Source organism: Aspergillus eucalypticola (assembly GCF_003184535.1).
Source record: "Aspergillus eucalypticola CBS 122712 chromosome Unknown BO83scaffold_15, whole genome shotgun sequence".
NCBI lineage: Eukaryota > Fungi > Ascomycota > Eurotiomycetes > Eurotiales > Aspergillaceae > Aspergillus > Aspergillus eucalypticola.
Genome location: NW_020290289.1, coordinates 351007 through 378420, shown reverse-complemented (window position 1 = coordinate 378420; position 27414 = coordinate 351007). Strand labels below are relative to the sequence as shown.

The 27414-nt window shown below is 46.9% G+C and overlaps 9 protein-coding genes across 9 annotated transcripts; 2 read left to right on the top strand and 7 right to left on the bottom strand.

Moving 5' to 3' along the window:
- Positions 1–193: 193 nt before the first annotated feature.
- On the bottom strand, positions 194–586 carry BO83DRAFT_50890 (uncharacterized protein). Its single transcript, XM_025537407.1, has one exon. It carries the CDS (start codon positions 552–554, stop codon positions 309–311), a length of 246 nt encoding a protein of 81 aa, XP_025387270.1. The 5' UTR covers positions 555–586; the 3' UTR covers positions 194–308.
- A 1780-nt stretch (positions 587–2366) lies between these two features.
- On the bottom strand, positions 2367–3053 carry BO83DRAFT_389584 (uncharacterized protein; the record flags this gene model as incomplete). The annotated part of the gene is made up of 1 exon (XM_025532808.1): positions 2367–3053. One exon carries the CDS (start codon positions 3051–3053, stop codon positions 2367–2369), a length of 687 nt encoding a protein of 228 aa, XP_025387269.1.
- Positions 3054–4870: 1817 nt separating this feature from the next.
- On the top strand, positions 4871–7039 carry BO83DRAFT_315091 (TolB family protein; the record flags this gene model as incomplete). The annotated part of the gene is made up of 3 exons (XM_025527604.1): positions 4871–5081; positions 5133–6780; positions 6835–7039. 3 exons carry the CDS (start codon positions 4871–4873, stop codon positions 7037–7039), a joined length of 2064 nt encoding a protein of 687 aa, XP_025387268.1.
- Positions 7040–9423: 2384 nt separating this feature from the next.
- BO83DRAFT_427888 (uncharacterized protein) lies at positions 9424–10200 on the bottom strand (the record flags this gene model as incomplete). Its single annotated transcript, XM_025535374.1, has 2 exons — positions 9424–9493; positions 9560–10200. The coding sequence occupies 2 exons, from the start codon at positions 10198–10200 to the stop codon at positions 9424–9426; spliced, it is 711 nt and encodes a 236-aa protein (XP_025387267.1).
- Positions 10201–11977: 1777 nt separating this feature from the next.
- Positions 11978–12589, bottom strand: BO83DRAFT_50825 (uncharacterized protein). The gene has a single exon (XM_025537406.1). It carries the CDS (start codon positions 12495–12497, stop codon positions 12171–12173), a length of 327 nt encoding a protein of 108 aa, XP_025387266.1. The 5' UTR covers positions 12498–12589; the 3' UTR covers positions 11978–12170.
- On the bottom strand, positions 12590–13515 carry BO83DRAFT_50824 (uncharacterized protein). The gene is made up of 2 exons (XM_025537405.1): positions 12952–13515; positions 12590–12898 (listed from the first exon to the last, which is right to left on the bottom strand). Exons 1-2 carry the CDS (start codon positions 13428–13430, stop codon positions 12682–12684), a joined length of 696 nt encoding a protein of 231 aa, XP_025387265.1. The 5' UTR covers positions 13431–13515; the 3' UTR covers positions 12590–12681.
- Positions 13516–18794: 5279 nt separating this feature from the next.
- On the bottom strand, positions 18795–20091 carry BO83DRAFT_438111 (uncharacterized protein; the record flags this gene model as incomplete). The annotated part of the gene is made up of 3 exons (XM_025536065.1): positions 18795–19564; positions 19616–19635; positions 19715–20091. The coding sequence occupies 3 exons, from the start codon at positions 20089–20091 to the stop codon at positions 19287–19289; spliced, it is 675 nt and encodes a 224-aa protein (XP_025387264.1). The 3' UTR covers positions 18795–19286.
- A 1469-nt stretch (positions 20092–21560) lies between these two features.
- Positions 21561–22391, top strand: BO83DRAFT_50797 (uncharacterized protein). Its single transcript, XM_025537404.1, has one exon. The coding sequence runs from the start codon at positions 21786–21788 to the stop codon at positions 22251–22253; it is 468 nt and encodes a 155-aa protein (XP_025387263.1). The 5' UTR covers positions 21561–21785; the 3' UTR covers positions 22254–22391.
- BO83DRAFT_417877 (C2H2-type zinc finger protein) lies at positions 22363–23358 on the bottom strand. The gene is made up of 2 exons (XM_025534785.1): positions 22832–23358; positions 22363–22751 (listed from the first exon to the last, which is right to left on the bottom strand). The coding sequence occupies exons 1-2, from the start codon at positions 23266–23268 to the stop codon at positions 22529–22531; spliced, it is 660 nt and encodes a 219-aa protein (XP_025387262.1). The 5' UTR covers positions 23269–23358; the 3' UTR covers positions 22363–22528.
- Between the last annotated feature and the right edge of the window lie 4056 nt (positions 23359–27414).

Sequence of the window (27414 nt, the reverse complement as noted above, 5' to 3'; positions counted from 1 at the left end):
CTTTCGAGCTATTGTGTTGCATGTTATCTTACATGATCTGGACTTGGTTGGCGCGCAAAACAGTTGGACTTAGCCTTTCCGCCCGTAGATAAGAAATCATATGAATTAGCGTTTATAGATCAGGCTGCAGCGAAACCATCACTGACTCGAAACCATCACTGACTCACCAGTGTGTTGATATATTGATACATATCACAAATCAACTTCATTTGGTTCCCTCTGTCTCTCGCATTTTCTAAAATCGCAAATTCGTCACAGGATGGCTTCAGATGCACAATCAATTAGCTCTCTAGAGCAGGGAGACGACGTCATCTCCTGCGAAGAGAATGAGTACGAAATGAACCAGCACAAAGCACAAATTTCTCTGACATTGGACATATTACATCCGCTCGGATTTCGCTTCCATGTCTGGTGTACAGGCGACTTGGGAGGACGGCCATCCAAAACACTAAAGACAAGAGAAAATAAAAATCTTCCTGGATAAGGAGGTAATCATCCCTGCTACAAGTCCAGATAATCAGCTTGTCATTATAAGAATCAGGAATGATATTCATATATTCTATATAGAAACCAAGAAATAAATTAATATATTACACAGGTATTTTAGAGAGGTAGTTACTCTCATCTTTACATCTTTCCTAGATGGAGATTTTATTTATTAGTTAAATATACCGCGGTATCTATGATCCTCATAAAGCAAAGATAAAAGTAGATATGGTTATATAATAATATAGAAGCTTACTCAGAACAGCAAGAAGATACCTTCCTTGAAAAAGGAACAGAAATAATTAAACTTTACTATATATCTTGATAAAGCCGGCTCCATGTATTGTTTTCCAGATAATCTGGGTTTAATTAGAAGCCAAGCTTTCAGTCCAGACAGTAAATACATGGTTTATATTATAAAAAATATAATAAGTAAATATTATACTGGTTAATACTACTATTCGCCCTGTGTCACTCTCTGGGATATAAATACCAGGTCAATTCAACATCAGCTACATGGTTACACTAACTATATCATGTAATTCAGTATCAGCCCGGATAGCTCCCTTGCTGCTTCTATATCATAGAATAATACAGCATGGATTTAAAATATTCTATCCAGCAGATTAAATCATACTATTAAATTTTTAAACAGCTAGCTTTGGTGTAGTATCTTCTTACCAAACTTTAGATTTTTAGCTGTCAGCCAGGGCGGCGAAAATCTCATCTATATTTATAATATTACAACAGCGCAGCAGATCTCATGTATTAAGATACTTATATAGTATTATTCCATATTCTGGAGTCCAGATAGCAGTTTTTTGGCTGGTAAGCTTGAGATCAGTACACTTTACCTATAAAACCTGCACACGGGGATGGAAAAACAGCAGTAGTCTCTAAAATTTAATTTAAACTATGATACAAGAATTTATAACCATTAGGAGGCGTACAATTTGTGGATAATAAATTAATAATTCAGATACTTAAGAGGACAGTTGAGGTATATGACTTAGATATAACCCTCAAAAAGTAATTTATTCAAGGACCAGATAATAAGATTAGCAGATATTCTCACGGAGAAATGGCTTGCTCGAGCGATTTCAAGATTCTCATTATTCCCGATGTTGACCGAACCTTACGTTTTTGGAGGCTGTAGGCGGTATCGAAGTATACAAGTCAGATGTTGTTACATTCTTGCTGTTTTGAAGGCGGACACCGTCCTCCCGATAGATATATCTCCGCAGCAGCGTAATAGGTCATCTTGTATATCAGAAATATGAATGCGAAATATGGAAGTACTATGCTGATAGAAATGCACGAGCACATGTATTTTTTGAGGTGGATTTCTCATCCGGCTGGTTGTTGTCTAAACAATAGAAGTCATTCGCATCATATCCCTGAATAAGCTAACCGAAATTAATCGTGTCTCAAGTACTATTTTGCACAGGGACGTACTAATTGAGGGTTACCAGTGTGGCAGAAAGTTTTGTCGCACAATTTCCTTCGTGTTGATTTGCAATTACGGCTTGTCGGGCATCATCACGCTTAATCGCCATAGAAAAATATGAAAGGTATGATGCAACTGTAGGAAAAGCTCACCTGCACATTTAGCACAGCCCTGTGAGCAGACAGATATGGTTACTTTTGAACACAAGTAAGTGCATGTTTTTCTGTTCTGACTGACATCAGTATGATCCTGGGTCAATATGACAGTTATTTATAGTAACCAGAAATATCATGAGACCTTTTTAAAGTGCATTGAAGGCTCTCCAGTGACGTTCGGTGCCAGAAAATTGAATGAGGGATGAGGCGAAACAGTCGCGGGTGGCTGCAAATGCATGTTGGTTGTTGCCTGTGGGGAAGACGCGGGTGGAAGAAGGTTATTCACCCGCACCCGCACTAATCCCTCGGCGAAGCAGCTGGAAACCTAGTCCCCCCGCAGCATGCACGCAACTGTTGCCTGACTCCGACGATCGATTGCCAGAAGCCATCCACAACCAGAGCAGTCTGTTGGCATAGAACGCGTCAGAAACATCAGTTGTAAGAAGTTTCGAGGGCAAAGTCTGTTGAAACAAAGCATCGAGTGGATCCACGAGAGCGCAGATCATTGCGTCATCAGCGCACACTTGAATTTGAGCCGTCCTTTCAAGGGCCGAGGAATTCAAAGCAGGACCACATTTATCCCCGAAGTGTGAGGACCGAAAAGGTCTGATTACACTCGTAGTTTCATGAGTTGCTAGGTGATAGTAGCCTTTTTCAGCAGGTATCGTCAACTCAAACCCGGGTGCCTGACTATCATCGTTTCCGCTGTTTCGCGTTTCTTGACTCCCGTTTTGCTGTTCATGACTGAGCCAGACACAATACTCTAGAACGGTTCGGTGAAAGTTGATCACGAGAGATAGATGGCAGTAAAGTTTGGAAAAAGTAGCATGATGTTCGCTGTCAGAATGTGAAGTTTTGTAGCCCTTCTTCACTTGCAGGTAGCGATCACGCTGTGTACCGAAACTTGTCCAGTGACGGAGGTTAAACCTATTTTGTCTCACACCACGGCTGTCAAATAGTGACATTAGTCACAATTGACCCTGTGCTTATCGCAAGGACAATTTCGATCACTTCAATATGGCAAACGAGATGTCTGCTGCAATTCTAGGCAGCGCAATTAAACCTTGATAATGTCCCTGCAAGTGGCCCTGGATCCTCCACTGCGCCACGGAAGCCGCCTGTTTTCTAAATTTGTCCGCCACTAAGAGCTTTTCTAATCTCAATGTCGACTGCTATTATTCCCAGCATTACATCATTGAGATAACCGTGTCGACAGCGAATTGGATAAACATCACTATGTGTCGTGGCCACGTTCTTTGAGCTTCCAACCTTCTGCTTTGGTTAGTTCCGACCGAGGGCCGTATACCTTGTGGATATCGTATCCGGCTTATAACTATGAATTCGGAATAACGCGACTGCGTGGCGCAGGTAATTTGATCCTTTGACCTGATCAACACGGGGATTGGATCTAGGGTCCGGATGGTATCTTCGCTAGAGCAACAACCCGTCTTATTCCGGTCCTCTGCAGCTTTTTGTTGAAGGGCCTAATTCCCGACATCTGCATCCTCCTCTAAGATGCTGGTGTGTCAGCACGATTTTCCATCATGCAAGACGGAGATTTGGCGAGTTGGATGAGTCATCTCCCGCTACCATGAAGCGATGAAGAAGTCTGGACAATCCCATGGTGCACAGATTGAGGGTCTTGATTTGTGCACACAGAAAAAGATACCCCATACCCCGCCTGTGACTGGCGGGAAGACAATGGGAGAGAGGGTCACAGCACGTAATCCGACGGGGGTCGGTGGTCGGAACGTTCGTGCGGACACGCTCCGGCATCCCTTTGGAACGCAGCGGAAGGGGCTGTGGGGCTGATTGTGAGGGCCCCGGTCCATTTGGCGGTCAGACATTTACGAAGCTGTTGTCCGATTGGAGTTTCTATAGATAACACTGCCCTATGCTGGCACAAAGGATGATGCTAGACATCCTGCAGCCTGCGAGGGACGAGACGGGATGAGGCAGCAGTTGTGTTAGATCCGAGAGACGAATTCGGCGATACTGGCTTCCAATGGTCGCGGTCGGCATTAATTACTTTCTGGGTCGCTAGAGGACGGGCCAAGCCAACGGCCAAGGCGCCGACGTCCTACAGACGCGCCTGGCGTGCCGTGCCAAGCCGGAGATAATTGATCGTCATCTACAATGGCAAAAACAGGGAAGGAGGGTCCGACAACCGTACCACGGTGCTGATGAAAGTTTTGCTGATCGTTACCTGCTCATCTCGCGTGGGAGAGGGGTTCTGGTGACCCGTGGGAGTCTCTAAGTACTGTCTGTCACTGCCCTTGGGTCATGTCATGCGGTATAGCGAGTGATGTGTCTCATAGATAGTGCATACGACTCCTATAGATCAAGGCTAATTGGGCCTCGATATGATCATAGCTATACCACGATCCCAACTACCAAGAAGTGCCTACCTAATTCTGCAAGATTTGCAGGACTGGAATAGATTTCTTCCGCGTGCTCTCCAACGGATCCCATTATTGATTGATAAGTTGATCCGATCCACTTGGATAGATTAGAATTCGAATTACGCCTGTCTGATGGGTCCAGCCAATCCACACCCTGGAGGAGGGTGAGGCTTGGCGAGCTTTGCTTGTTATTCTGCCTACCCCCGAGTTTGTCACGGTCCAAGTAGCCGAGATGAAGGATGGTTCCCCCGTCGTTCTAGCAATACTTAAAGGTGCAGATCCCTCCCTCTCAGGTCCTACAAGAACATCGTCTCTCACGACAATCTCTCGCCAAGTCGCATCAACTATCCTCTTCTTCCGTTCTTGACTGGGTAGGCGACATGCGTATTTCTGCTGCTTTTGCTTTGGCTGGCCTGGTGGCCGGCTCGGCCGCTGCTGGCTGCCCGTACGCGGAGCGCGCCAACAACGCTGCTGCTGCTGCAGCTCCTGCGGGCTGTCCCTATGCTAAGCGCGCCGCTGCTGCTTCTACGAAAGAAACCCCCGGGCTGGCCCGTCGGGGCCCGATTGAGGGCAAGAAGGGTATCTTTTACAGTGAGTGGTTGCCTGATTGACCCTAGTGATTCACGTACTTACGGACTCAAGTGAACCGCATTGGACCTTCCGGAGGACAGTTATGGATCTCAAATGCCGACGGCACCAACGCGACTCAGCTCATGGGCAACCAGACCAATGCTTTTGACTACCACCCTACATGGTCTCCCGATGGAGAGTGGATTGTCTTCACCAGCGAGCGCCGCGGTCCGGGTCAGTCGGACCTGTACCGTGTTCGCGTGGATGGTTCGGGACTGGAGACACTTGCGGCCACGGACTCTGTTGAAGACATCGGTGTTCTGTCTCCCGATGGAAACAAGCTTGCCTACGTTTCTACTCAGGGCAACTACACCACCAACATCTGGGTCAAGGACCTCACATCTGGACAGGCCCAGAACTTGACCGATACCGAGGCTAACAGAGCCGACAACACCTGGCCCACTGGTCACTTCCGCCCCTCCTGGTCTCCCGACGGAGAGTGGATTGTCTTCAGTTCCGACCGCAACACCGACTGGACCGGCCACAGCGATGGTACTGGCTGGGAGCACACCCAGACTCTGGGTGTGTACGCCGTCCGCCCTAATGGCAGTGACTTCCGCACCGTTATCCGCCAAGATGGTTACTCGTTGGGTACCCCGCAGTTCTCGCCCGATGGCAAGCGCATCATCTACAACAACATGACTACTGAGAACACCTACGGCTGCCATGGTGTTTCTGCTCAACAGGAGGCTGTCACTGCACAGATTTACAGCGTAGACTTTGCGACTGGCTCCAACGTCATAGCTCACACCTCCGGTAGCTACCCTAAGGTCGGCCAGCACTACATTGGCAACTCGACCAACATTGGCTACTTGGTCAAGGCCGGAGACGAGGGTATTCACTACACCAAACCTGACTTCAGCCACCAGAACTTCAACCTGACCAACCTCCGCGATCCCTGGTGGTCCCCTGACGGCTCCAAGCTGGTCTACTGGATCCCCAACTGGACTCAGCAGGCTGCCGACCTGGAGCTCTGGAGCTACGACAACGATTGGGAGTACCGCTACATGGATGTCTTCCCCATGCACAACACCGTCGTGAACCGTATTGCGTCCACCCAGAAGGTCCTCGGCAGCGCCAACGGCTCTCTGGTCCACTCTTCCCCTCTGTATACCGACGTTATTGATGCTCTCGACTCCTACGACATTTACAACATCAGCAACTCCACCGAGGTCGAATGGCTCCTGGAAGGTAACTCTGGTGCCTTCCAACCCTCCTGGAACCCTGACGGCACGGAGCTAGTGTCTGGCTTTGGTGCCTGGTTCGTCAGCCGCACCACAAACACCGCCAAGATCTACCGCACCTTCGCCAACGGTACCTGGCACGCCAACCTGACTGATGGATCCGACAACTCTGGTTTCCCCTCCTGGTCTCCCGATGGAACTGCCATCGTCTACCGCAAGTGGAGCCTTGCTACTGAGGCTCCCTTGGGTCTGTACATCCTGAACTTCACCACCGGCAAGACCCACCAGCTCACTGACGGCTGGGACAACACTCCCGGCTGGTCCCCCGACGGCGAGCGCATTGTCTTCACCCGCAACAACAACTGGACCGAGTCCTACGGCGCTCGCTGGTACGCCGATCGCTTCGATATCTACACCATCCGCCCTGACGGATCCGAGTTGACCCGCGTCACTGACAGTCTGTCTAACGATGCTCAGTATGTCTATCCCCTATCTCCTATCCCTCACTCAAAAGCTAATGAAATATACAGCGCTGTGTGGTCTCAGGACGGCCGCATCATGTGGAGCACCGGTATGTACGGCTTCAAGGATGAGAGTGCTCTCTTTGACGACACCTTCCAACCGTACGGCCAGATCATGGTCATGAACTACGATGGTACCAACAAGACCCTTGTGACGGATACTATTTGGGAGGATTCGATGCCTCTGTACATGCCCAACGAGTACCTTGAGTAGGGTATTCTCATGCTTTGAACCGTGTAAATATTTCACTACTTCGGTTGCTGTATGTCTTGCTAGGGACGCAACTGTATCTATAGCTGAAAATGTTTTTATGAATTTATTACCCTACTATCCTTTACACCACCATTATAAGACTCATTATTCGAATACCTTATAGTTTGTATCCATATGCCTTCTCCAGCCCGCTAATTAATATGCTACCTATGTAGATGCTTCACCGTTTGGAGCAAAGAGAATGGCACGGAACGCCCGCGATCCCTCTTTTCACCCAAACCTACCACATGACGCTTCCTCCGACACATGGTTGTCGTTTCGCCGTAGGCAAACACAACTGATAAATCAACGCGAAGCGTAGTCATACAAAAACATATAGAGATACAACCGAATGTAGCAGCTGACCAGCCATCCGCCTACGAATCCATCCTCATCTGTCCTCCGTCCATGCTCCTCCCTCGATTCTTCCCTAAAAGACAACAACGTACAGACATATGGACCTTACATAACCCCGCTAAGTGAAACATACCACAGACATCACTTCTAACAGAGATTTAGACCTTTCGGCTACAACCGTGACGAACCCTATCGACTCCCCCGATGCCCAATGCCAATCTCAATAGTAAGCTCCCTTAGACGAAAGCCAATATCCGCTCAGACCTCAAATTGCGGAAACTAAGCCCCATGTGGTCCCTCCGTGTTAATCAGGACAAGGGAAGCTTGCCGTGTACCCTAAGAGAGGCTTATCTGTCTTGTTGGTTCGGTTCGGGAGTTTGGCCCGGTCGAGACCGTGAAGGATTTTTAGCGCGGTCCACTTTTTGGCATGCTGATAGTCAGGCTTGGGGACGGGAAGGTGTCATCGTGCTTATCTTTTTGATCGAAGGGAGATATTATGTGTAATTAAATTTAGGGGTATTCCTATTGAGTGGCTACCCGGGGAAGGAGCCAGGTCAGATAGTGGCTTGGGAAGAGAAAGACACCGAAGGGACCTGTCATATTCCATGTTACTGGAATTCCCATGGCATGAGCAAGAAGCGTTTGAAGGTTTTGGTTGCAAATGCAGTCCTATCTTAGTGCCTCCAGCACGGCACTTGACGTGTTAGTCCTTCTACTCTCTTTATATCTGTATATTCCACGATGACTGAATCATCCAAGCAACCTGGTGTGTGAGGACCAACATCTCGCCCTATGCATATTCAATTGAACATTAACCCTACCGTACAGCTATCCTCGGCCCTACAACGTGACAGGACCGGTGTTGCGAAGATGACTTCCTAATTCAACAACATGGGCCCCCACGATCCCACGGTCCACTTTGTAGGGCTTCGTACTGTGCCAAAAATGGCTCGCTCGCGGATGGTCATGGGGGCTTCATAATCGTATCTTGCCTGATAAACAGTAAAATCAGCAGTGGCACAATCTGGTGGTACAGATCCTCTCACCTAAGGTTTTCTTGACAGGTTTGAACGTCTGTCGACCGAGAATTTTGACTATTCAAGAGCAGATATCCTCGAAGCGCCTCCCAGGAAAAATGACACTAATACACCGCCACAAGTTGCAAACAAGCGCCCATGTGACTCAAAGGAAGTATTTAGTATCAATCAAGATGAACGATCAATTTGATAATCAACTCCGTGTTCCAGTCAATGACAATCAAGAAGGCAAGGACAATCTAATTAAGCAACTTGCTGTCGGGGAACAGTAAAAGAGGAAAAGGAAACCCTGAGACATAAGAAAATCCTGTGGCTCATGTGTGCATGTGGCGTAGATCCTCCGATACTCGCAACGGAAAATATTTGGTATCTAACCCCGCTGGTATGTGCTACCTCATGTAACAAATCGGACGAGTTTCTGAGTTTTCGCTGCTCCGTGTAACCCATGTCATTCATGATATTAGGGCGCTATGCCCCTTTATTTTCTTTCGTTATCGTTACTCATTGCATTCGAGCAAGTTTATGAAGCATCGTTGAGTGGACTATTGCGAGAGCAAGTTAGCTTACTCATTTTTAACGTTCCATATAATGAACGACAGATGGGCATTTGATAGCGACAAAGTTCGATCACTGAGCCCGATCCGACAGAGATCGCTGACAACCCCGTGAGGCACCAACAAAAGCTGGGTCAAATTGGCAGTAGGTGGTAAAGGAGAGGTGGACAGCATTATGGGAGTGAGGAAGCATGACTGTCTTTGCCAAAGATGAATAACCACCGACACGATGACATTGACCCAAATCAAATTAGGGAACTGTACCTTTTCAATACATGACCTATTCCTTTACACTTCGAATCATGACGCGACAGATAGTCCGAACGGTCAAACCTCTCGAAGCACTTCGGACACTCATACTCTCCGGTTTGAAGGTGCTGTGTCCGCACATGCCTTCTTAATCCCGACACCCCGTAGAATGGTGCCTTATATTTGCAACCCTTCCAATGGCATCGGAGGTCAGGCTGCTGTCTGTTTTGTTGTCAGAATCAGTCCCGGAAGCACCACAAATTTCTCGATCTCGAGTGGCATACCTTGGTCTGGCTCTTCTCGCATTGCCATTGCCAGTCAAGGGCAAGCCGAAGTCAAAGCCTGCGTTCCCAACGGCTGGTGCAGACATACTGCTATTATGTTGAGTTTCCTGAGTGCGCAGGGCATTGAGGGGATGGTGAAATTGTCCCAAGTTCGCATAACGGCTTGTTGTGTGCTGGACGGAAGCCGGGTTTGCTACTTGCATTGCCGGCTGGTGAAAGCTAGGCCCTGTCAGAAAGTTTGTTGCTGGCTGGTACCATTGCTCCGGCTGGTAGGGGGGTGTTGGGTAGACGCGGGAAGCTGGGTGGATGCTAGGTGCTGGGTGCGAACAGGATGCTGGCTGGTAGCTAGGCCCTGACTGAAAGTCTGGGGCTGAATGGTACCAAGGCTCTGGCTGGTAGGTAGCTGGCGGGTAGACGCTGGGTTCTGGCTGCAAGCTGGGCGCTGAGGGGAAGGAAGACACACTAGCAACATTCTGGTACATCGGTATGTCACCATACCACCAACTCGATGAAGGAGCGACGAGGGGCGCGGTGGTACTTTCAGCGCTGAGGGCCTCATCAAAATAGTTGCCATCGGCAGAAGTGCTGAGCATAGTGTTTTCGTTGGGGGTACGAGCCCAAGGAAAGGGAAATTGGTCCATGACACGCGGGGCACGGCTTCGGGATCTTCTCGGGTTTTTGCGATCAGTGTACTAGAGACCTCAAAGAGAGAGCTTGGGATCGGAAAGAGTGGAAGTTAGTAACTTTCATGAAGTTGGAAGCAACAGAGGGCAGTTATCAGCTTCTTACATTCTTGCTCTGACCGAAGCTGAGGTTTCCTCGCCCAGGGTGGGTGGAAAGGTACCCCCTCCCACTCCAGGCCTCTCTTCCACTTCCGCAGTAGCCAATCATCGCTCGGGGCTCAGTAGTGTGAGTTGTGACGGTACATTGATGCGGGCTGTCTCAAGTCGAAGGAAAGGTGGGTGGTGTAACCTGAACAGCCTATGAAATAGCACCCTGGCCCTCTCAGTAGCCAGGGCACCGAAAGAAGCTGCATCTGAGGCTCACGGGTCCACGCAACTTTCATGGCCGAAGAAGCACCGCCACGGTTTAGAAATGATACCCAACTACTAGTGGCTTCAGTGATAGATGGGAAAAATGTTTTCAAGGTTTGACACCCTGGCCGACTTCGGCGTATCTTTGTGTACCGAGATATCAGAAAGAAAGTTAATCTACAACCCATTTCTTCGGACCTTTCGGACCATCTGATTTGCTCAGATTGGCACTTGGCCAATTTAGCTGCGATCAAATGGTGGCTCTCACCAAGAAAATGTTATAGTATCTAGTTCCCCTTATAGCAGTGATCAGCTAAATCGAGTGTGTCCACAAGGCACCCACCCCATCTTCTGGGGATACGAAGGCTAAATACAAATTCGGTCTAGTCCAGGGTCCTGGGCACTTTTGACGGTGAGCGGCGGCTCCCCCCAAGGCCCGATATGTCGCAGGCATCGGCTCCGACGTGGCGTAGCTCATCCCGTCTTATGTAGCCATGGCCATGACGCAACGGACATAGCGGGCTAGACCATGCAACGGTTCCAACAGCTGCTGGTTGGGAAATTGCATTTCTGGAGTCTTCTCATCGTTCAAGATCCATGCTAGAGGCTTACCTATTCCTTCGAAGCCTTGGCTGCACGTTAGTCCGTTGATCAACCCTGAACTCCAGCCCCAATTAGTTGCTCAATGACCCCGCATCGATGGGGCCCGCCGTGCGGAGCTAAGACGTCCCTCCATTTGCCCTTCGTCGGGACTTTTCAAGCCACCCAGCAACATGGGGGCAGACCAATGAGTTTTCTATCCGATATGCTGTGCCGTGCCAATGACCAGTTCCACAGGCGGAAGAGTAAATGAAGTTTATTTCGAGATATTTGATTGAGCCGGTTGGATGCCCTTGCAGTAGTTTGTCTGGGTATAAGATCTGCACCTATACATCCGTAGTTTGCGATGATACAATGTCATTGTTTACTCTCGTTGGCCTATCTCTGACATCAGCGCAAGGCACCGATAGTACCTGTCAATCTGCGATAACCACTCTTCATGAGTAGCTAACTGGTACTAACCGCTTTTTTGCATTGATCTGAGGAGAAATAACTCTTAAAACACATAATCCCCATTAAGAAAAAAAGATGAAATAAAGGGCAAGGAGAACAGAAAATCACAAAAAAACTGTAAACTCTTTGTCATCCTACACGTGACATGTGTCCCAGCTAATGGAATTGTCCACGAGACCGCTCTATTGTATGATTGGGTGATTAGCATCCCGCAGTTCCTGTATTGTTAGACGAAGTATCATTCTATCTAAAGATTGAATACACGGTAGACCAGGTCCAAGATATTAGAAACTACAAGTATTTAGGGTGAAGAATAGGTAGTAGCTATCTTGTCTGATCCAAAAAGATTACAATCATGAGGCTGTGGCTACAAGCCTATGCAGTAAACTGGTCATGTGCCCAAGAGTGTCCAAGTCACGGAAAAGGATTTCTCCCTATCAACCCCGCCGCTTTCTGATACATCGTGCAGCCACTCTCTTCCCCTCGACTATCAATGAGTTTCCTTCGCAGCCAGAGACCTTCAGCTACAGGTGTGATCCTGATTGATTCAGAAAATAATATTGCGAAATTACCCTGCTCGTTGACGCCGTCATCAGAATGAGTGAAACTAAATGATAAAGACAAAAAACAACTCCAGCAAATAATGAAAGACTTGCATCAGAACCGATAGACACAAAGAGGGTTCGAAATAAACACTGACAGATCGTCAATGCAATTTCACATGACATATCAAACAGACACGTGCGCAAAAGGCGTTCGGCGAAACATCCGGAAAGATAAGCAAATAAATGGATGCGAGTAGAAGGAAACGTCTGTGTTGGAAGCCCCCGAAATGGAGAGCTGCAATGCATCCTGTCATGCGGTAAACAACGCCACTACTGTTCTGTAGTTCCAGTAGCCCACGTATAGAAACCAGGGCATTCTGTGGAAAGGGTAAAGAAAAGAGAAGAAAAGACATCGCGAGAGATATACCCAGACATCCGAGCCCCAAGTGTCATGGAAAGCCAGCCACTGACAGCATTTATGATAAAGCATTTAGGAACGCCTCCTTGTCAAATTCTCCGGACGGTAATGAGCTCGCAGCCGATGATCGAACAAATTATCTCTGCGGTTGGACCGATGCCCACACTCTGGGCACTGGTAGGACAGCGGTCTTATATGTTTAGTTTGCACATGTCTGATCAGATCTGCTGGCCGTCCAAAAGGCTGGGTAGTTGTGCAACCCGTCCACCGACATTGTAGACCAATCAGCCTAGCGACTTATCAGCATCTGCCTTAAGGAAGTCTCATCCCTCTTTCACATACCTTGGTTCAGCAATACCCTCCTGCATCCATGCGATCGAGCCCGAGCCAGTGTCCAAGTTTAGTGACCCCACCCCCGCGAAAGCATCAGGCATGTTCCCTAAAGATCCAATGTATGATTGTGGTATGAAGTGGGCAGGAAAATGCTGAATATCGGTAATACCGTGGTTATCGGTGGTGGTCAGGAGGTTACCTGGGGTTGTCGCTGGCATTAGTGGCGCTAAGTACATTGATGATCCATCGCTCGGCCAGGCAACATGGTCGGTGCGAACACGGACATCGCCATAGCTGTTATATTGAGCCGGCGAATTATTGAAGACGGTAGAAGTCATCGGGTGTGTAGGAGAGTGGCCCTGGTGGCCTGCATCGAGGTTGTCGTAGTCGGTCGATGGCGGGGCTCTGACAGGGGGAGGAGTCGAAGCAGGGGATGCTGTGCTTTGACCTGCCGACGAGACAGGGTGGTAATTAGGAGCCTCAGGCATAGTAGAGACCTCGAGTATGGACCAGCCTCTACTCGGACCAGCCTCTACTCGGTTGAGAAGTATGATGCGATTCAGACTCGGGAGTCCTGGGTTTAAATACTACCGTGTCACGCCAGTCCCGTATGTCCATCTTCACCATCGATCTGGTGTTGCCTTTCGGCACATCACTGTCACTTGTGAGTGATATACCCTATTTCTTCTGGCGGCCGACCAATGATTGTAGGCCCTTGGTGACTGCTATCCCACCACATCATCGAGGTCGATGTGTTGGTCTCACACGCAGCTCCTCGAGGCCAGTCGAAATCCAGAAGTGACCATCTAAGCGCTCTGTAGCCAAGGCAAAGCCTGCCATTACGCCTGAGGCTCATTCTATCGTATCGTGGCGGTTAACAGGACGACATACAATGAGACTGCCGGACATCTTTGTTCTTCGTAGGTTTCATTCTGTCCACGCCTTGTTCGTTTTTATCTTCATCACATTGGGCAGCATGCAAGTATTATGGGGGGATTCTACCAATCACCGTGACGGACGGTTGAGGTCAGCGGCCCACTTGGTTGGGCAGCTTCTATTCTAGTGCTAAGTAACTCTGTACCCAACTTTATCCGGAAAAAGTACATCCAAGGAACAGAAGCCCCGGAAAAATTATTTGTCAAAAAATCCAAGATCCTCCCGCTTCTTCGCATTTGCATTCTTGCATGATTACCGTTCATCTCTAGATCCGCTTATTCGCATTACCCACAGTATAGCTCTAATCTTCAAAAGTCGATCCGATCACATTTGTCTCCATTTATAACACAAATCTCTACTACCTTGCCAAAATCCTAGCAGAAGTACTTTCTCCCATACAGGGATGGCCTAGATGACGCCCAGGCTACTTAACAACTCACCAGCACTCCGAAGATAGGCTCAGTTTATTTGAGATAGCGGATACACTCCACCATGTCCCCACTACCCCACCCCCCGTTCTTCCCCTCTTCCCTACGAGCCACTCTAACGCCTATTGCTCGCTTTCTGGGGCGCTTTCCACGACGTAGATAGCGGTCTAGGAGATAACTGTCGGCTAGTAGGTGAGCCAGCACCTGGACCAGGCTCGCCTTCCTTGCGCAAATGACAGACGCTATGCAAATCAACTGTTGAGAGAGATCTGTACTGGTAAAGCTTACTCCAGCTTTCCTTCCTGCCCGCGCGCGAACCCACGACATGGCGCCAGATCGGAGCTTCCATATCCGCAGTCTTACCTCATTAAGTTACTCTGCACCACTAGCGACGCACGGACCCATGGTCTCTTCAGCCTTGCGCGGCGGTAGCTGTCTAGGTGTCGACTATGTGTTTAGTAACCATGACTGGCTGTTGGGTGTTGAATTTGAGTGACTGTTCATTTCGAGAGTTCTCCACAGAGAGCGTTCTTGCTATTCATTGCGGAGGTGCTTATCTGTATTACATCTTGGGTCGATGCCCTGGTGCATCAAGGTAGAATGGAAATAGTACTGAAGCTGTCACATGATCGAACCTTCCTATTCTGTATGGTTAGATATATAGTGTAGCATAGCATTTAGCTGAGGGCCCTCATCTGTTTTCTCTACAGAAAATATACCTAAGTATGATCCATCACGTTCTAAGTAAGCTGCTACAGAGACCGGGTCTTTCTGTTTGTTCTTTCTATTTTTATGTTTTTACATCTTCCATGATGTCTTGCTGCATCAATGATTAACAACTATGCATTCTTCATACTAGGTATGCCCAGTATTATCGTCATATGGTATATACCCCCATGTTTTAGCGAACTCCTATGTAAGGTACTCATTGCTGTCGGTGGCTATAGTAGTGATCCTAGCGGATATGATGATCCACAACTCTATTCTTGGATTTCTGAATTGAAGAAAGAACGTAGACAAACTTAACCCGAAAAATATTAAGTGCAAATAGAAGATAAAGGGTAATAAATGCGAAGAAAAAAAGAAGGAGAAAAGGGAAGGGTACCTGCTACCAATACCTCTTATTCATTGCGAACAAAACCCTAATCCCCAAGACAAACAAAAGAGCAAACAAGCAAAGGGAGAACAGAAAGGGATTATGCATATGATGACAAAACCAAATAACGGTGATGTGTTTTTGGCCTCACCCACGTGATATCCCCCGCATCCGATGAACCCTCATATGGGCCGCTCTATTGTATGACTGGTTGAATCGCCGACCGCAAATCTCGCACGCGTAAGACTGGGGGGAAACATGGAGATTTTTGACATGTCGAATCAGATCTACCCCCCTGTTGAACGTCCCTGAATATGCACAACCTTCCCATTTGCAGCGGAGTGTGGCTGGGTTTTGCCTGTTACAGACTTAGCTTCTGGATAGAGAAACGAAATTCGTTCACAAACCTTTCCGGGCTGTCAACTCCATATGCGCCGTAAGTCAGTGCGGGGGGGCCCGCAGCCTCGAAGTCTAAGGGGGCCATTGGGGGCCGGTCCAGGAAGAACTGGCCTGGAATCTCCACTCGTGGCTGGTACGCATCCAATGGAAGAGCAAGCTGACTTGGGTGGAAGTTGTTGATGGCAGGGGGTGGGGCCATTGCGGTCGGATAGCCAGTGAGAGTTTGGTTGACTGGGTCAATGTTGAACTGGAATGCTACTGCTGGGTCTACTACCAATGAGCTGAAGTACGCATTGTCGCCAGGTTATTGACCAAGGCTTGTTGCAGGCGGGATTCGATGGCCCAGCCCAGTGTGGCTGACATAACCAACACACCCGCTGGAACTGGATTTGCCGACCGGGACGTTCTGCATTTAGGAGGATGTTGTACTAGTACTAGGTAGTAGAAGAGGAGATCCCAAAGAACAACGGTTTTAGAGCCAAGCTCGACAAGGATTTTATGGAAGCAACAGATTGAAGTAGGGATAGCTGGCCAACAGGTAGAACAAGTAGAGTCATGGGATGGAAATTTTGCTATGTATCTGAGAGCGCATGATGATAGCAGATATATACTGATTGATGTCCTAGCACCTCCTGCAGGTCGGCTTCCGCTTCCCCAGTCATGATAGTAGAAGCCAAAGAAACGATTAGTCTGCCGCAGGGGCTGTGGAGCTTCAGAGGAATGAAATCCCTGGTATTGATTTAAGCGGTTGCTGGCCTCTACCACTAGGATCACCATCATCGCCTCTCTAACTTCTCTAAACCTAACTTCTCTAAACCTAACTTCTCTAAACCCAACTTCTCTAAACCCAACTTCTCTAAACCCAACTTCTGTAAACCCAACTTCTCTAAACCCAACTTCTATAAACCCTATCTTCCTAGTGATGACCAACTTTCAATTACAGGTTCGTCTTAGGAACTGTAGAGATACTTTAATAGTCGTCTTATCTATTATAGACTGCCCTTACCGAAGTTCATCTCTTCTTTCGGAAACGTCCATCGACCATGCACTTGCTCGCAGAAGGCTTGCCCAGGCCAGTATTCTAGAAAAGAAAGCAAATTTTTGATTCGTGACTGTGCAAAAGCCTTCCAAAGTCTGTGATAAACAACAGATGGCTTGAGATCTCATACTAAATTGTCCTGCACTATCTTTCGAGGGTCCTGAAACTCCCCTGTACGGAGCCTCCTGTCATCTTACTGGGCAGAGTCTGTGGTTTGAGCAGGTGGCTCCGTAGCACTCTCCATCGGTGATGCATTACAAATATAATGCGAATATTCTGGGTTTTCTAATCTAGCTTCAGACATACAACAAACCGGGCGTGGCTCATGCCGATGGTCGCTTTCCGGCGGTAAGATCACCATAGCACGATATTTGAATGAGCGGCAAAGGTTGCGCGAGGCTGGGGTGGATTTGGCCTGCAGACTTAAGCCTGGGTGGGCGCTTGGTGCAGCGAATATGAGAGGACGGCTATGCAGGGAAGGCAATCCTTCAGCGGAGAAAAAGGAACCTACTGCTTCTCCAGTGAGACTTTTCTGATGGTTGTTACTAGTTGTGACCAGATCTCTTACTGGTTAGGGTTAAAAAGACGTAGGACCTGGCGGACCTAGGACAACATTCACCGTCTCAGGTATATCTGTCGGGTGTACCTGTCGGGTGTATCTGAGCGTATACTTGGGAACTATGAGTCCGCCGGTGGGCGGGCAATCAAGGTATTACTTGTCCTTGTTGAAAATCCGCTCTCCGGGATCGTTTCTTAAAGATTGTTCGGATGTTAATCCTGAACGCGGACTAAGTCTAGAACCAGCTCTGTAGCCAGTGGAAAACTGGTAATTACTGTAATCTTATGGTTTCACATACTGCCGATTGACAAAAATCAATAGAATCTACTCAGAGGTATTGCAGATACCCAAGAGAATCTTTTTGAACTGTCTTGTCTTGTTCTTAAATAAGACCATGCTTTCCTGTTCTATGATTGATACACAATTTAGTACTCTTCAAGCTGCTTGGGCTTTATTCACGCCGATAGTAGTGTGTATTTGATTATCTGAACTCTTACTGTGTGTGGGAGTTGCAGTTCTCTGGATATAAGATCTACACCTATACATCCGTAGTTTGTGATGATATAATGTCATTGTTTACACTAGTTGGTCTATCTGTGATATCAGTATAAGATACTGATAGTACCAGTCTAATTATAATAACCATATTTCTTGAGTAATTAATTAGAACTAAATACTTTTTAGTACTAATAAAAAAGAAATAACTTTTCAAAAAATATTTATATTCTATTAAGCAAAAAGACAATATAAAAAATAAAAAGAATAGAAAATCATAAAAAACTATAAATCTTTGTTATTATATATGTAACATGTAGTTCTAGTAAATAAATTATTCTTAAGACTACTATATTATTCTATTTAAAAAAAATTAATCTTTTATAATTCTTATATTAAAAGCTGAAGTATCAATCTACCCACAGAGTGAGAAAACAGTAGACTAGATTAGATTTATTGGAAAGTAAAAGTATATAAAATGTTGGAACATAATCCCAGTAAATTACTAAGTGAGCAAGGTCACGTGACCTGAAACACCGTAATCTCAACGCTCCTTCCGAGCGCGCCTAGATAGAAGAATCAAGCGTTTATTACGACTTCAATATTGACCTAAAACGTCGTTCCAACATAAAATAAAGACTAAATGGTAGCTCTCTTGTCTGAGCTACAGAGATCATCATTGTAAGATGTCGGAACAAATACCTGAGCAATACCAGCACCACTAGAGAGATTTCCCTTTTGGTCTACTTGGTAAATGTCTCAACATAAGACTGTGGCTACAAGCTTATATAGTGCTGGTCATGTGCTCAAGAGTGTCCCAGTCACGGAAAAAAGATTTCTCCTATCTTAACCCCGCCAGCCTCGCTCTTTCCCATTCCCATCTCTCAATGAGTTTGCCTTCGCAGCCAGAGACCTCTAGCAACAGATGCGATCATGTTTAACTCCAGAATATATGTCCTTATAATTCTTTTGAAGATACCCAACTAATCGTCGCCATCTCTAAGATGATTGAAATTATGTGATGAAGACAATCTTAAAACAACCCCAGCCGATGATGAAAGACGTGCACACATCGAAAGAACCAAATGCAAAGAAAACCCGAAACCAGTACTGAGATAGGTAATACAATCCCGCATGGCGTATTATACTATTATGGCCACAGATTGCGCTCAGTAAAACAACAGCCAAGAGGATAAATAAGAAATCAGATGCAAGTAGGAACGAAAAACGTGCGTTGGAGGCCCGCAAAACGGAAGAGCTGCAATGCACCCTGTCATGCAATGAACAACGCCGCGCGTGGTATGCAACACCAGGATTCCCGCGAACAATCTAAGGCAAAGTGCAGAAAAAGTAAGGAAAAGGATAAGAAGACAAATCACGAAAGACGATATACTAAAACGTCCTACCCCCAAAGGTCATGGAAGGCCAGCCTCTGGCAGCAAGGAAAATAGAGCCTTTAGTGATGCCTTGTTGGCGGATTCGGACAGTGATGAGCACTCCGCCAATGTTGAAGCATGTTATCGTTGCGGTTGAACCGCTGCCCACACTCTGGACACTGGTAGGCTTGAGGGTTTTCATGAATGGTTCGCACATGTCTCGCCAGGTCTCCTGACCGTCGGAAAGGCTGGGTATATGTGCAACCCGGCCATGTACATTTTCGACCAATTTGTCTAGCGGTTTGTCAGCTCTGTCCTGAGGAAACCTCAACCTTTATAACATACCTTGGCTCAGAAATATTCCCCTGCGTCTGCGGTATCGATTCCAAGCCCGGGTTTAGTGATCCCACCCCCACGACCGCATGATCCACGTTTTCAGAATACCCGAAATGTGGTTCCAGCGCTAGGTTTGTGGGAGACTGATAAATATCTGTATTGGGGTGGTCATGAGTGTTGCTCTGCATGCTACCTGGAATTGTTGCTGGCATCGGCGGTGCCAAGTACATTTCTGGTCCATCGCTGGGCCAGAAGATCCGATGGTCGGCGTGGACTTGGGCATTTCCATGGTTGCTATTCGGAGTTGTGGTGTTACCGAAGATTGTAGGTGCCGTCAAATAAGAGGGAGTGTGGCCCTGGTGGCCCGTATTGAGGTCAGCGTAGTCGGTCAATAGCGGTGCTCTGAGAGGATGGGTTGTTGAAGGAGCGAACGATGAGCCTCGACTCGCCCTTGGAAAGGGCCTACTGTTAGGAGCCTCAGGCATAATAAAGACCTCGGATATGGACAAGTGTGATGCGATTGAGACTCGGGGATCCCGGGGTTTAAGTACTATGCGTGTCGCGCCAGCACCATGTATTCGTTTCAGTTATCTAATCAATGCTGCCTTTCGATACATCATCTTCACTGGTCGGCCAGTTAGTTTTTCTCTTTTCCTTAGGGAAATCTGCCAGGGGTTGGAGTTCCTTGGTGACTGCTATCCCACCACAACTACAGAAGTTGTGTTGATTGGACAACCTGTTGAAATCCAGAACTAACCATTTGAACGTGATGCAGCCAGGGCAAAGCCTGCCATTACGCCTCGGGCTCATCCCATCGCGCCTGAGCGGTGAAGACGTAAATCTATTGAGCTGTTTCTCGTTCTATATTTTCTTGTCGCCGGTGTATTCATTTCCTTCTTCATGTCGTGAGGATCGTCCGATATCATTGGTGTTCCGCCAATCACGAGGATGAGCTACTAGTCCCCCTATAACTATTGACCCACTGGAGATACTGTAAGATTACGAGGGGTTATCAGGGTGGCAATAGGGTCCTGTATGTAGCTAGATGTCGCAGCCTGTGGCACGCTCCGGCCGCAGGCGCCCTGCAAGAGCGCTCTGGCCGCGCTGAATTAGGGTTATCCAAACTACTACTACTACTACTACTACTACTACTACTACTACTACTACTACTACTACTACTACTATTGACCCACTGGCACTTGCCTGGGCGTCTTCTATAGTAGTAGTAGTAGTAGTAAGTAGCCTGTTGTCCAGATCCAACATTATCCGGATACAGTAAATTGAAAGCAGAACCTCATCAGCATCTTCCATTTGAAACGGTAGAAAAAAAAATTGGAAAAAATAAAAAGAGAAAAAAAAAAAAAAAGGGATTCAAATCAAAAGATCAAGGCAAAATAGAAACAGAGAAGGCGGGAAAAACGGAAGGACGAAGGGAGATGAAAATGAGAATGATTATTGTCCTTCTTCACTCTCTGCAGTTTGTACCTGCGCTCTCACCGCTCGTTAGGTACCCATTACTACCCACGCTAAGGTCGGCATAAGCCGATATACGGTACCATTGAGGAGGGAGGAGGGGGGGGGCCCTGGCTAACGCCCCGACACTTGAACAACTTTTTTTGGAACACCATGGTAGGCCCACTGGTTTGATCAGAGGGAAGTTGAAAGTTGAAACACTCCTACATGCTACACGCCGAGACCTCGTTCTCCTCCTCTTGCCGACGCCCGCCGGTCAATCCACCCTCTCTAACACCTATGGCTCGCTTTTTGGGGCGCGACACTACGTGTACAGTTGGATTGGGAGATAAACATTGGCTGATAGGAAGCCCACTATTATGCACGTACCAGGATCATCTTCCTCGCGCACGACGACGGGTGGTCTAGAAATTGACAGTTAAAATCCGTACTAGGAAAAAATCCAGATTCTTTTGGATTACCTGCATGTCAAACCCATTATATCGCGCCAGATGGGGGCGCGTTGTTGGGCTGTAGCCCTCCTCCCCTCCATCTGCGCGCCACTTTCCCTCCCCCCACGCAACCGATTACCCGGCTTTGGTCACCAAGCCGGACGGTTCCACCCCATGCATTTTCCGATCAGACCTAGAGTTTGCTGTTGAGTTCTGGATCTGGGTGGACTGAAGATGGACTAGGGGCTTAACCTCTTGAACGGCCCAGCCCAGCGATGTACTCTCATTACGTAGAGTATGTCGCGGAGAAGATGACTTCACCTTCACTTGGCCTTTGGTTTGCCCGGGCGGTGGAAGCAAGACTCAAAGTGATCTCAATATTTTTCTTCCCTGGTAGGATTTTTCATTATTTTCTCCTTTTTTCTCTTTTTTCTATTTTTCCAATTTTCTCAAATTTTTCCAAATTTTTCCAATTTTTTCCAACTTTCTCCAAATTTTTCCAATTTTTTCCAATTTTTTCCAAATTTTTCCAATTTTTTCCAATTTTTTCCAATTTTTTCCAATTTTTTCCAATTTTTTCCAATTTTTTCCAATTTTTTCCAATTTTTTCCAAATTTCTCCAAATTTTTCCAAATTTTTCCAATTTTTTCCAATTTTTTCCAATTTTTCCCTTTTTTTTTCCCCTCTTTTTTTCTCTTTTTTTGTTTCTTTTTTTCTTTTTTTTCTTTTTTTGGCCACACTAACAGTCAAAACTTATGTGCTAAGTGCTAACAATACCCACATCCCCAGATGTCGACCTTATATGCAAGGCACCGATCGCTGATGACAGCTAGCGCAGTGCTAGGAACGGTGCTCCTTATTATTTATACATGATCTAAAAATGCTCTAGTCCCGAAATGTAATTAAGACAAAAGAAAGAGAACCGAAAAAGGAAAAAAACAAAAATCAAAAATGGACACAGTACAATAGAATCCTGAAAAGAAAGAAAGACCATCAGGTATGAGCCAACCCTTCAGTTTCACGCACGATACATTCCCGAAAGCCATTCCACCCAATGACGACTGCGCATATGGGCTGTCCTATTGTACGCTTGGTTGAATGGCCGACCGCAAACTTCGCAAGGGTAAGACCGAGGAGCGATATGGAGGTTTTTAATATGTCGGAGCAACTCTTCTATCCGGCTAAAGGTTCGTGCATGCGTACAGCCTTCCCATTTGCAGAGAAGTGGTGCATCCCGGGGTCTGTATCGCATCTCTCATCATTAGAATTGGATCATTGTAGAAAAGTATCAACTACCAAGTAGTTGAGTCTCCGTCCTTACATCATAGGTTGTTGCCTGTGACCTCCGTCTGTGCCATGGGCCAGCGCGGGTAGGCCCGCAGCAGCTTCCGGCAAGGGGGCCATGGGTTGGTGGTTCATCACGAAGAACTGTTCTGGAAACTCCACTCGTGGCTGGTACGCATCCAATGGAAGAGCCAGCTGACTGGGGTCGAAGTTGTTGATGGCAGGGGGTGGGGCCATAGCGTTCGGATAGCCAGCGAGATTTTGGTTGACTGGGTCGATGTTGAACGGGAATGCCGCTGCTGGGTCGACTACTTGTACTGAGCTGAAGTACGCATTGTTACCTGGTTGTTGACCAAGGCTTGTTGCAGGTTGAATTTGATGAGTGGCCGGTACGGTAGTAGTAGTAGCAGTATGGCTGACATAACCAGCATTCCCGCTGGAACTGGGTTTGCCACCAGGGACGACGTTCTGCATTGGGAAAATGGTAGTAGTTGTAGAAGATTAGAACCTTTATCAAGGAATTATCAAAGTCCTATGAGAGAAACAAAAAAAACTCAGAAAGAGCTGGGAGAGAATGATTGAACAAGCAGTTGACAGTCCATCATGACCGCGTATATATATCAAGTAAGGTACTTTTGGCGACGGGAGAGCCGCCTAGCCAATCATGGCTGGGAGCTTGACACTGCTTTCAGATGCGGAGGAACAGGATCGGTTCAACTAAAGTCATGACCCCTCTCTTCAGCGGTAAACTTCCTAGGTGCATATTTCTTATTGGTGTACTCATTTTGATTGTTTACATTTCGTTGTACTTCATACTGACTTTCTTCCTCAATTGTCTGGTATCAATAATAGCCACTTACAAGGCTCTATCTATACTCTCCTCTTTGCTCTGTCAGCTAGTATAAGTACCTCCCCGTATGATGATTTAACTTGTGTAGCTAATACTTTACCAGTCAAGCGACTTATCGCACTTAAAAAGTAGTAAACGTCCTTACTGTAAAGTGATAACACTATCAGGAATATTTCTGCTTTTTACTACTTATTATAATCCTTCTGCCGGCCAGCAGCACACCAGTAATAGACAAAAAAAACATTCCACACTTGTAGAAGCAATTATAAGATCTGTACAGACAGTACGGAAAACATCAAGTAGACGTCAAGAACTGATTGTTGGGCGACGCGGCGGGCAGGAATCCGCTCTCAGGATTCTGCCGGTAAGTCCGAGTCCAGCACGAATGCGACCTGCGAACCCCCCCCCCCCCGGGCCCAACACCGCCCCTCCCAACCAATCCATGGTTTATCTGACATGCGACCAGAATACCCAGAAGTTTGTGATTAACGTAGTACACGTGATCCGTAATCTCATAGATACTAGAGTTCTCCGTAGTAAAATAGTTTCCTACACTGTGTTACAAAGGTCCTGAAACTACTCTGCGCACATCTTACTATGGCAAATCCTGTGGTATGAACAGATGATTCTGTAGCATACTCCATTGATCATGCTTCGGTAACATACTGGATTTGCTAAGATAGCTAGCTTCAGATACACAACAAACCGGGCGTGGCTCACGCCCATGATGGCTTTCTGGCGACAAATCAACATGGCAAGGTTCTTAAGTAAGGGGCAAAGGGTGCGTGAGGCTGGGGTGACTTTCGCCTGCAGGCTTAAGCCCGAGTGGGCGCTTCTCTGAGGGTGCAGCGAATATGGGAGGACGGTTGTGCAAGGAAGGCAATCCTTCCGAAGAAAAGCGAGCCCACCGCTTCTGCAGTGAGATTGTTCCGATGGTCGTTACTAGTTGTGAACAGAATCTCTTACTGGTAGGGGCTGAAAATACGTATGATCTGCCGGACCTGGGACAACATACGTCCCCTTAGGTGTACTGAGATATACTTGGGAACCATGGGTCCGCAGACGGGCGGGTAATCAAATTATTGCTCGCCTTTGATGATGATTCGGCTTTCCTGGATCGTTTCTTACAAGTTGTGCGGGTGTTGATCCTTAACGCGGACTACGTCTAGAACCAGGTCCATAAACAGTGTAAAGATGATAATAATTGTAATATTCTGCTTTTATACCCTGCCGATTGACAAAATTTAATCTTATCTACTCGTGGGCCCTGCAGCTACCCAAGAGATTCTTTCGAACTGCCTCGCATCGTTTTTAAACAAGACCATGCTTCCCCGTCCCATGATTAATACGCAATTTGGTACCTTTCAAGCTGCTTGGGCTTTATTCACGCCGATAGTAGTGTGTCTTTTATTATCACTCTTACTGTGTGTGGGAGTTGCAGTGGTAGGCAGCACAATTTCCGCTGCGCTTCAGCCTTTCCTGCCTCAGGCAACACGTCTTCACTCTCCGTATACCTTACGTAATACTGATGCACAGTTATGAAGACCATAGGTACGAGTAGGCGATTAAACGTTTACGGTATGGTTGGAGACTTGGTGAAATTCTGGCTTTGCTGAGGCTCATTCAAGCAAGCGCTACTGTATGTTGGAACTGCCATACCATCAGTTCGTTGTCAAAATTTCGTTTGTGTACTATAGCCGGTCATATGCGGTGCAGCGGATATACACGGCCCATCTATTATTACCTGAATGTAGCTATAGGGGCATCGTCTGATTGCCAGAAACCTAGAGAATAGAGAAAATTGACAAATTTTTCGAGGAACACACTGATACTAAACAAGTTACATATCTGCTTGCAGCCCACAGAAGACATGAAGATTATGATGAGTGTGGGTATGTGAGCTATTTTGATAGGGCTGACGATTGATGCAAGAAATGACCCGAATTCACCGACAAATGCTCCTCCCAACGAGCCATCTGGCTGCATAGTGCATATCTGAAGGTAGCATTGACGCATCCTTTCAAGCAACCACAGTGACTATGTGGGTCTATGTTTGTGTGGGTGATCAGATGTGGCGGTGTGGAGTGAAGCAACAAATTAGAATTATAGTCCGGTGCGGGAGGGAAAATAGGTGTGACCATCACATGCCCCACTAAGTCAATCTTAATACTTCAAGTTGGGGAGGTCCTGTTCTGGAAAGGAACACTAGCTAGCCTTGTAGCATTGCTTGGTTTCTTTCAGTTGCAGACCATTATAATACCTTTTGGCATCTTCTGCTGCTTAGGCTGCGTTTTCAACAATTAATTTCTTCGTCTCCTATACCTCTGGTGACCAAGTCTGCGAAGCTTTACTCAATTTTGTTGTGAAAGGAAGAAACGCAATAGGCCGCCTTCTTTTCCATCTTATCCCACACCGAGAAACTTCACCCTGTTACTTCCCGTAAACGGGAATAATATAACCTATCATGCCTGGATCACACATGGTTATTGAGATAGCTGGCATTATGATGTCCCTGTTGCATTCCCTCCAACAGAGGACCCAGTCATGTTCGGCTTCCCAACATCTGGGTGACGCGATACCATTCAAAAGAGCCCCCGCCCCCAAAAATAGGTTAGTTTGGGGAATAGATTTTTCATTATTGATACTCCATCCTCTCGTCCATTGAGCTGGAAGGAATAAGGGATACCGGTCGTCAGAGCAAAGCTTTCCAGGTAAAATCAGGACAGAACCATAGCCACAGCCGTGGTTCTGCGTTCCCGTCTCCACATAACTATGCTATTCGTACTTTCCATGATCTTGATATAGTAGTACGCAGGTGTAATCCACTTCGCGGGGGTGGTAACAAGAGCCGTGCTTGATTGCAGCCACCAGACAACAAGCCTGTATGGGGGCCCTGATTTTACCCACCCGACATACTGAGTATTCTCGGTTGACCTCGGAACCTGACTCCATGTCTCCAGTTGCTTCAAATGATTTCTTCTATATATAGTTTCAACATGCCAATTACGCGTCCTTTGAATCTGTTTTGGGTTTGTGAAATGTCCGCACATGTCTCTTTGGTTCCTGCTTCCGGCTGAAAGGTTTCTTGTATGTGCAGCCCTGCCAACGACATCTGAGATCGGCTGTCTAGTAGATTATCAAATCAGTCTCATTTTCATCATAACCTCGTTAACCCCTGGTACTATATCTTGGTCGGGGCATGTTCGCATTGCATTGGATATAAGGACATTTGGTGATGAAGTCAAAGCCTGGGTATACTGCTGGAATATTGAGCTTTCTGAGTACGTTAAAGCCTGTGGCTTATCGTTCTCATTCCCTCGACTCGATAGATCTTGAGAACATCACCTGCTGCGGTGATATCATGGTTCTATAGCTTAAAGAAGCCTACATGAACCCGGTAATGTTCTCTATGCCTTTCCTCTCCAGTCAGTGTGGGTCGATTATCAGATCCCCTCACTCCCGTACAAGGTTCCGCAACCGCCATTCCACATGTGCACATTTATCTTCAACCCTACCCACTCCTATACTGTAGACATTATGGGACCGAGCAAACGGAGAATTCAATATGCTGCTTCCCGGCAACGAACCAGCAGTAACCGCATTCGGGATTTTAGGCGTCACAAAGTCTTGGAAACAAGAAACGGGGATCTACCGCGCTGCAGCCTAAGCGCATTCTGCTTTTGACCTGCCGATCAATATTCCCTGACACATGTTCTATATAAATAGAAAAATTGTCTGTTCGCAAGCGCGGAGATGTTTGTAGTACAGAT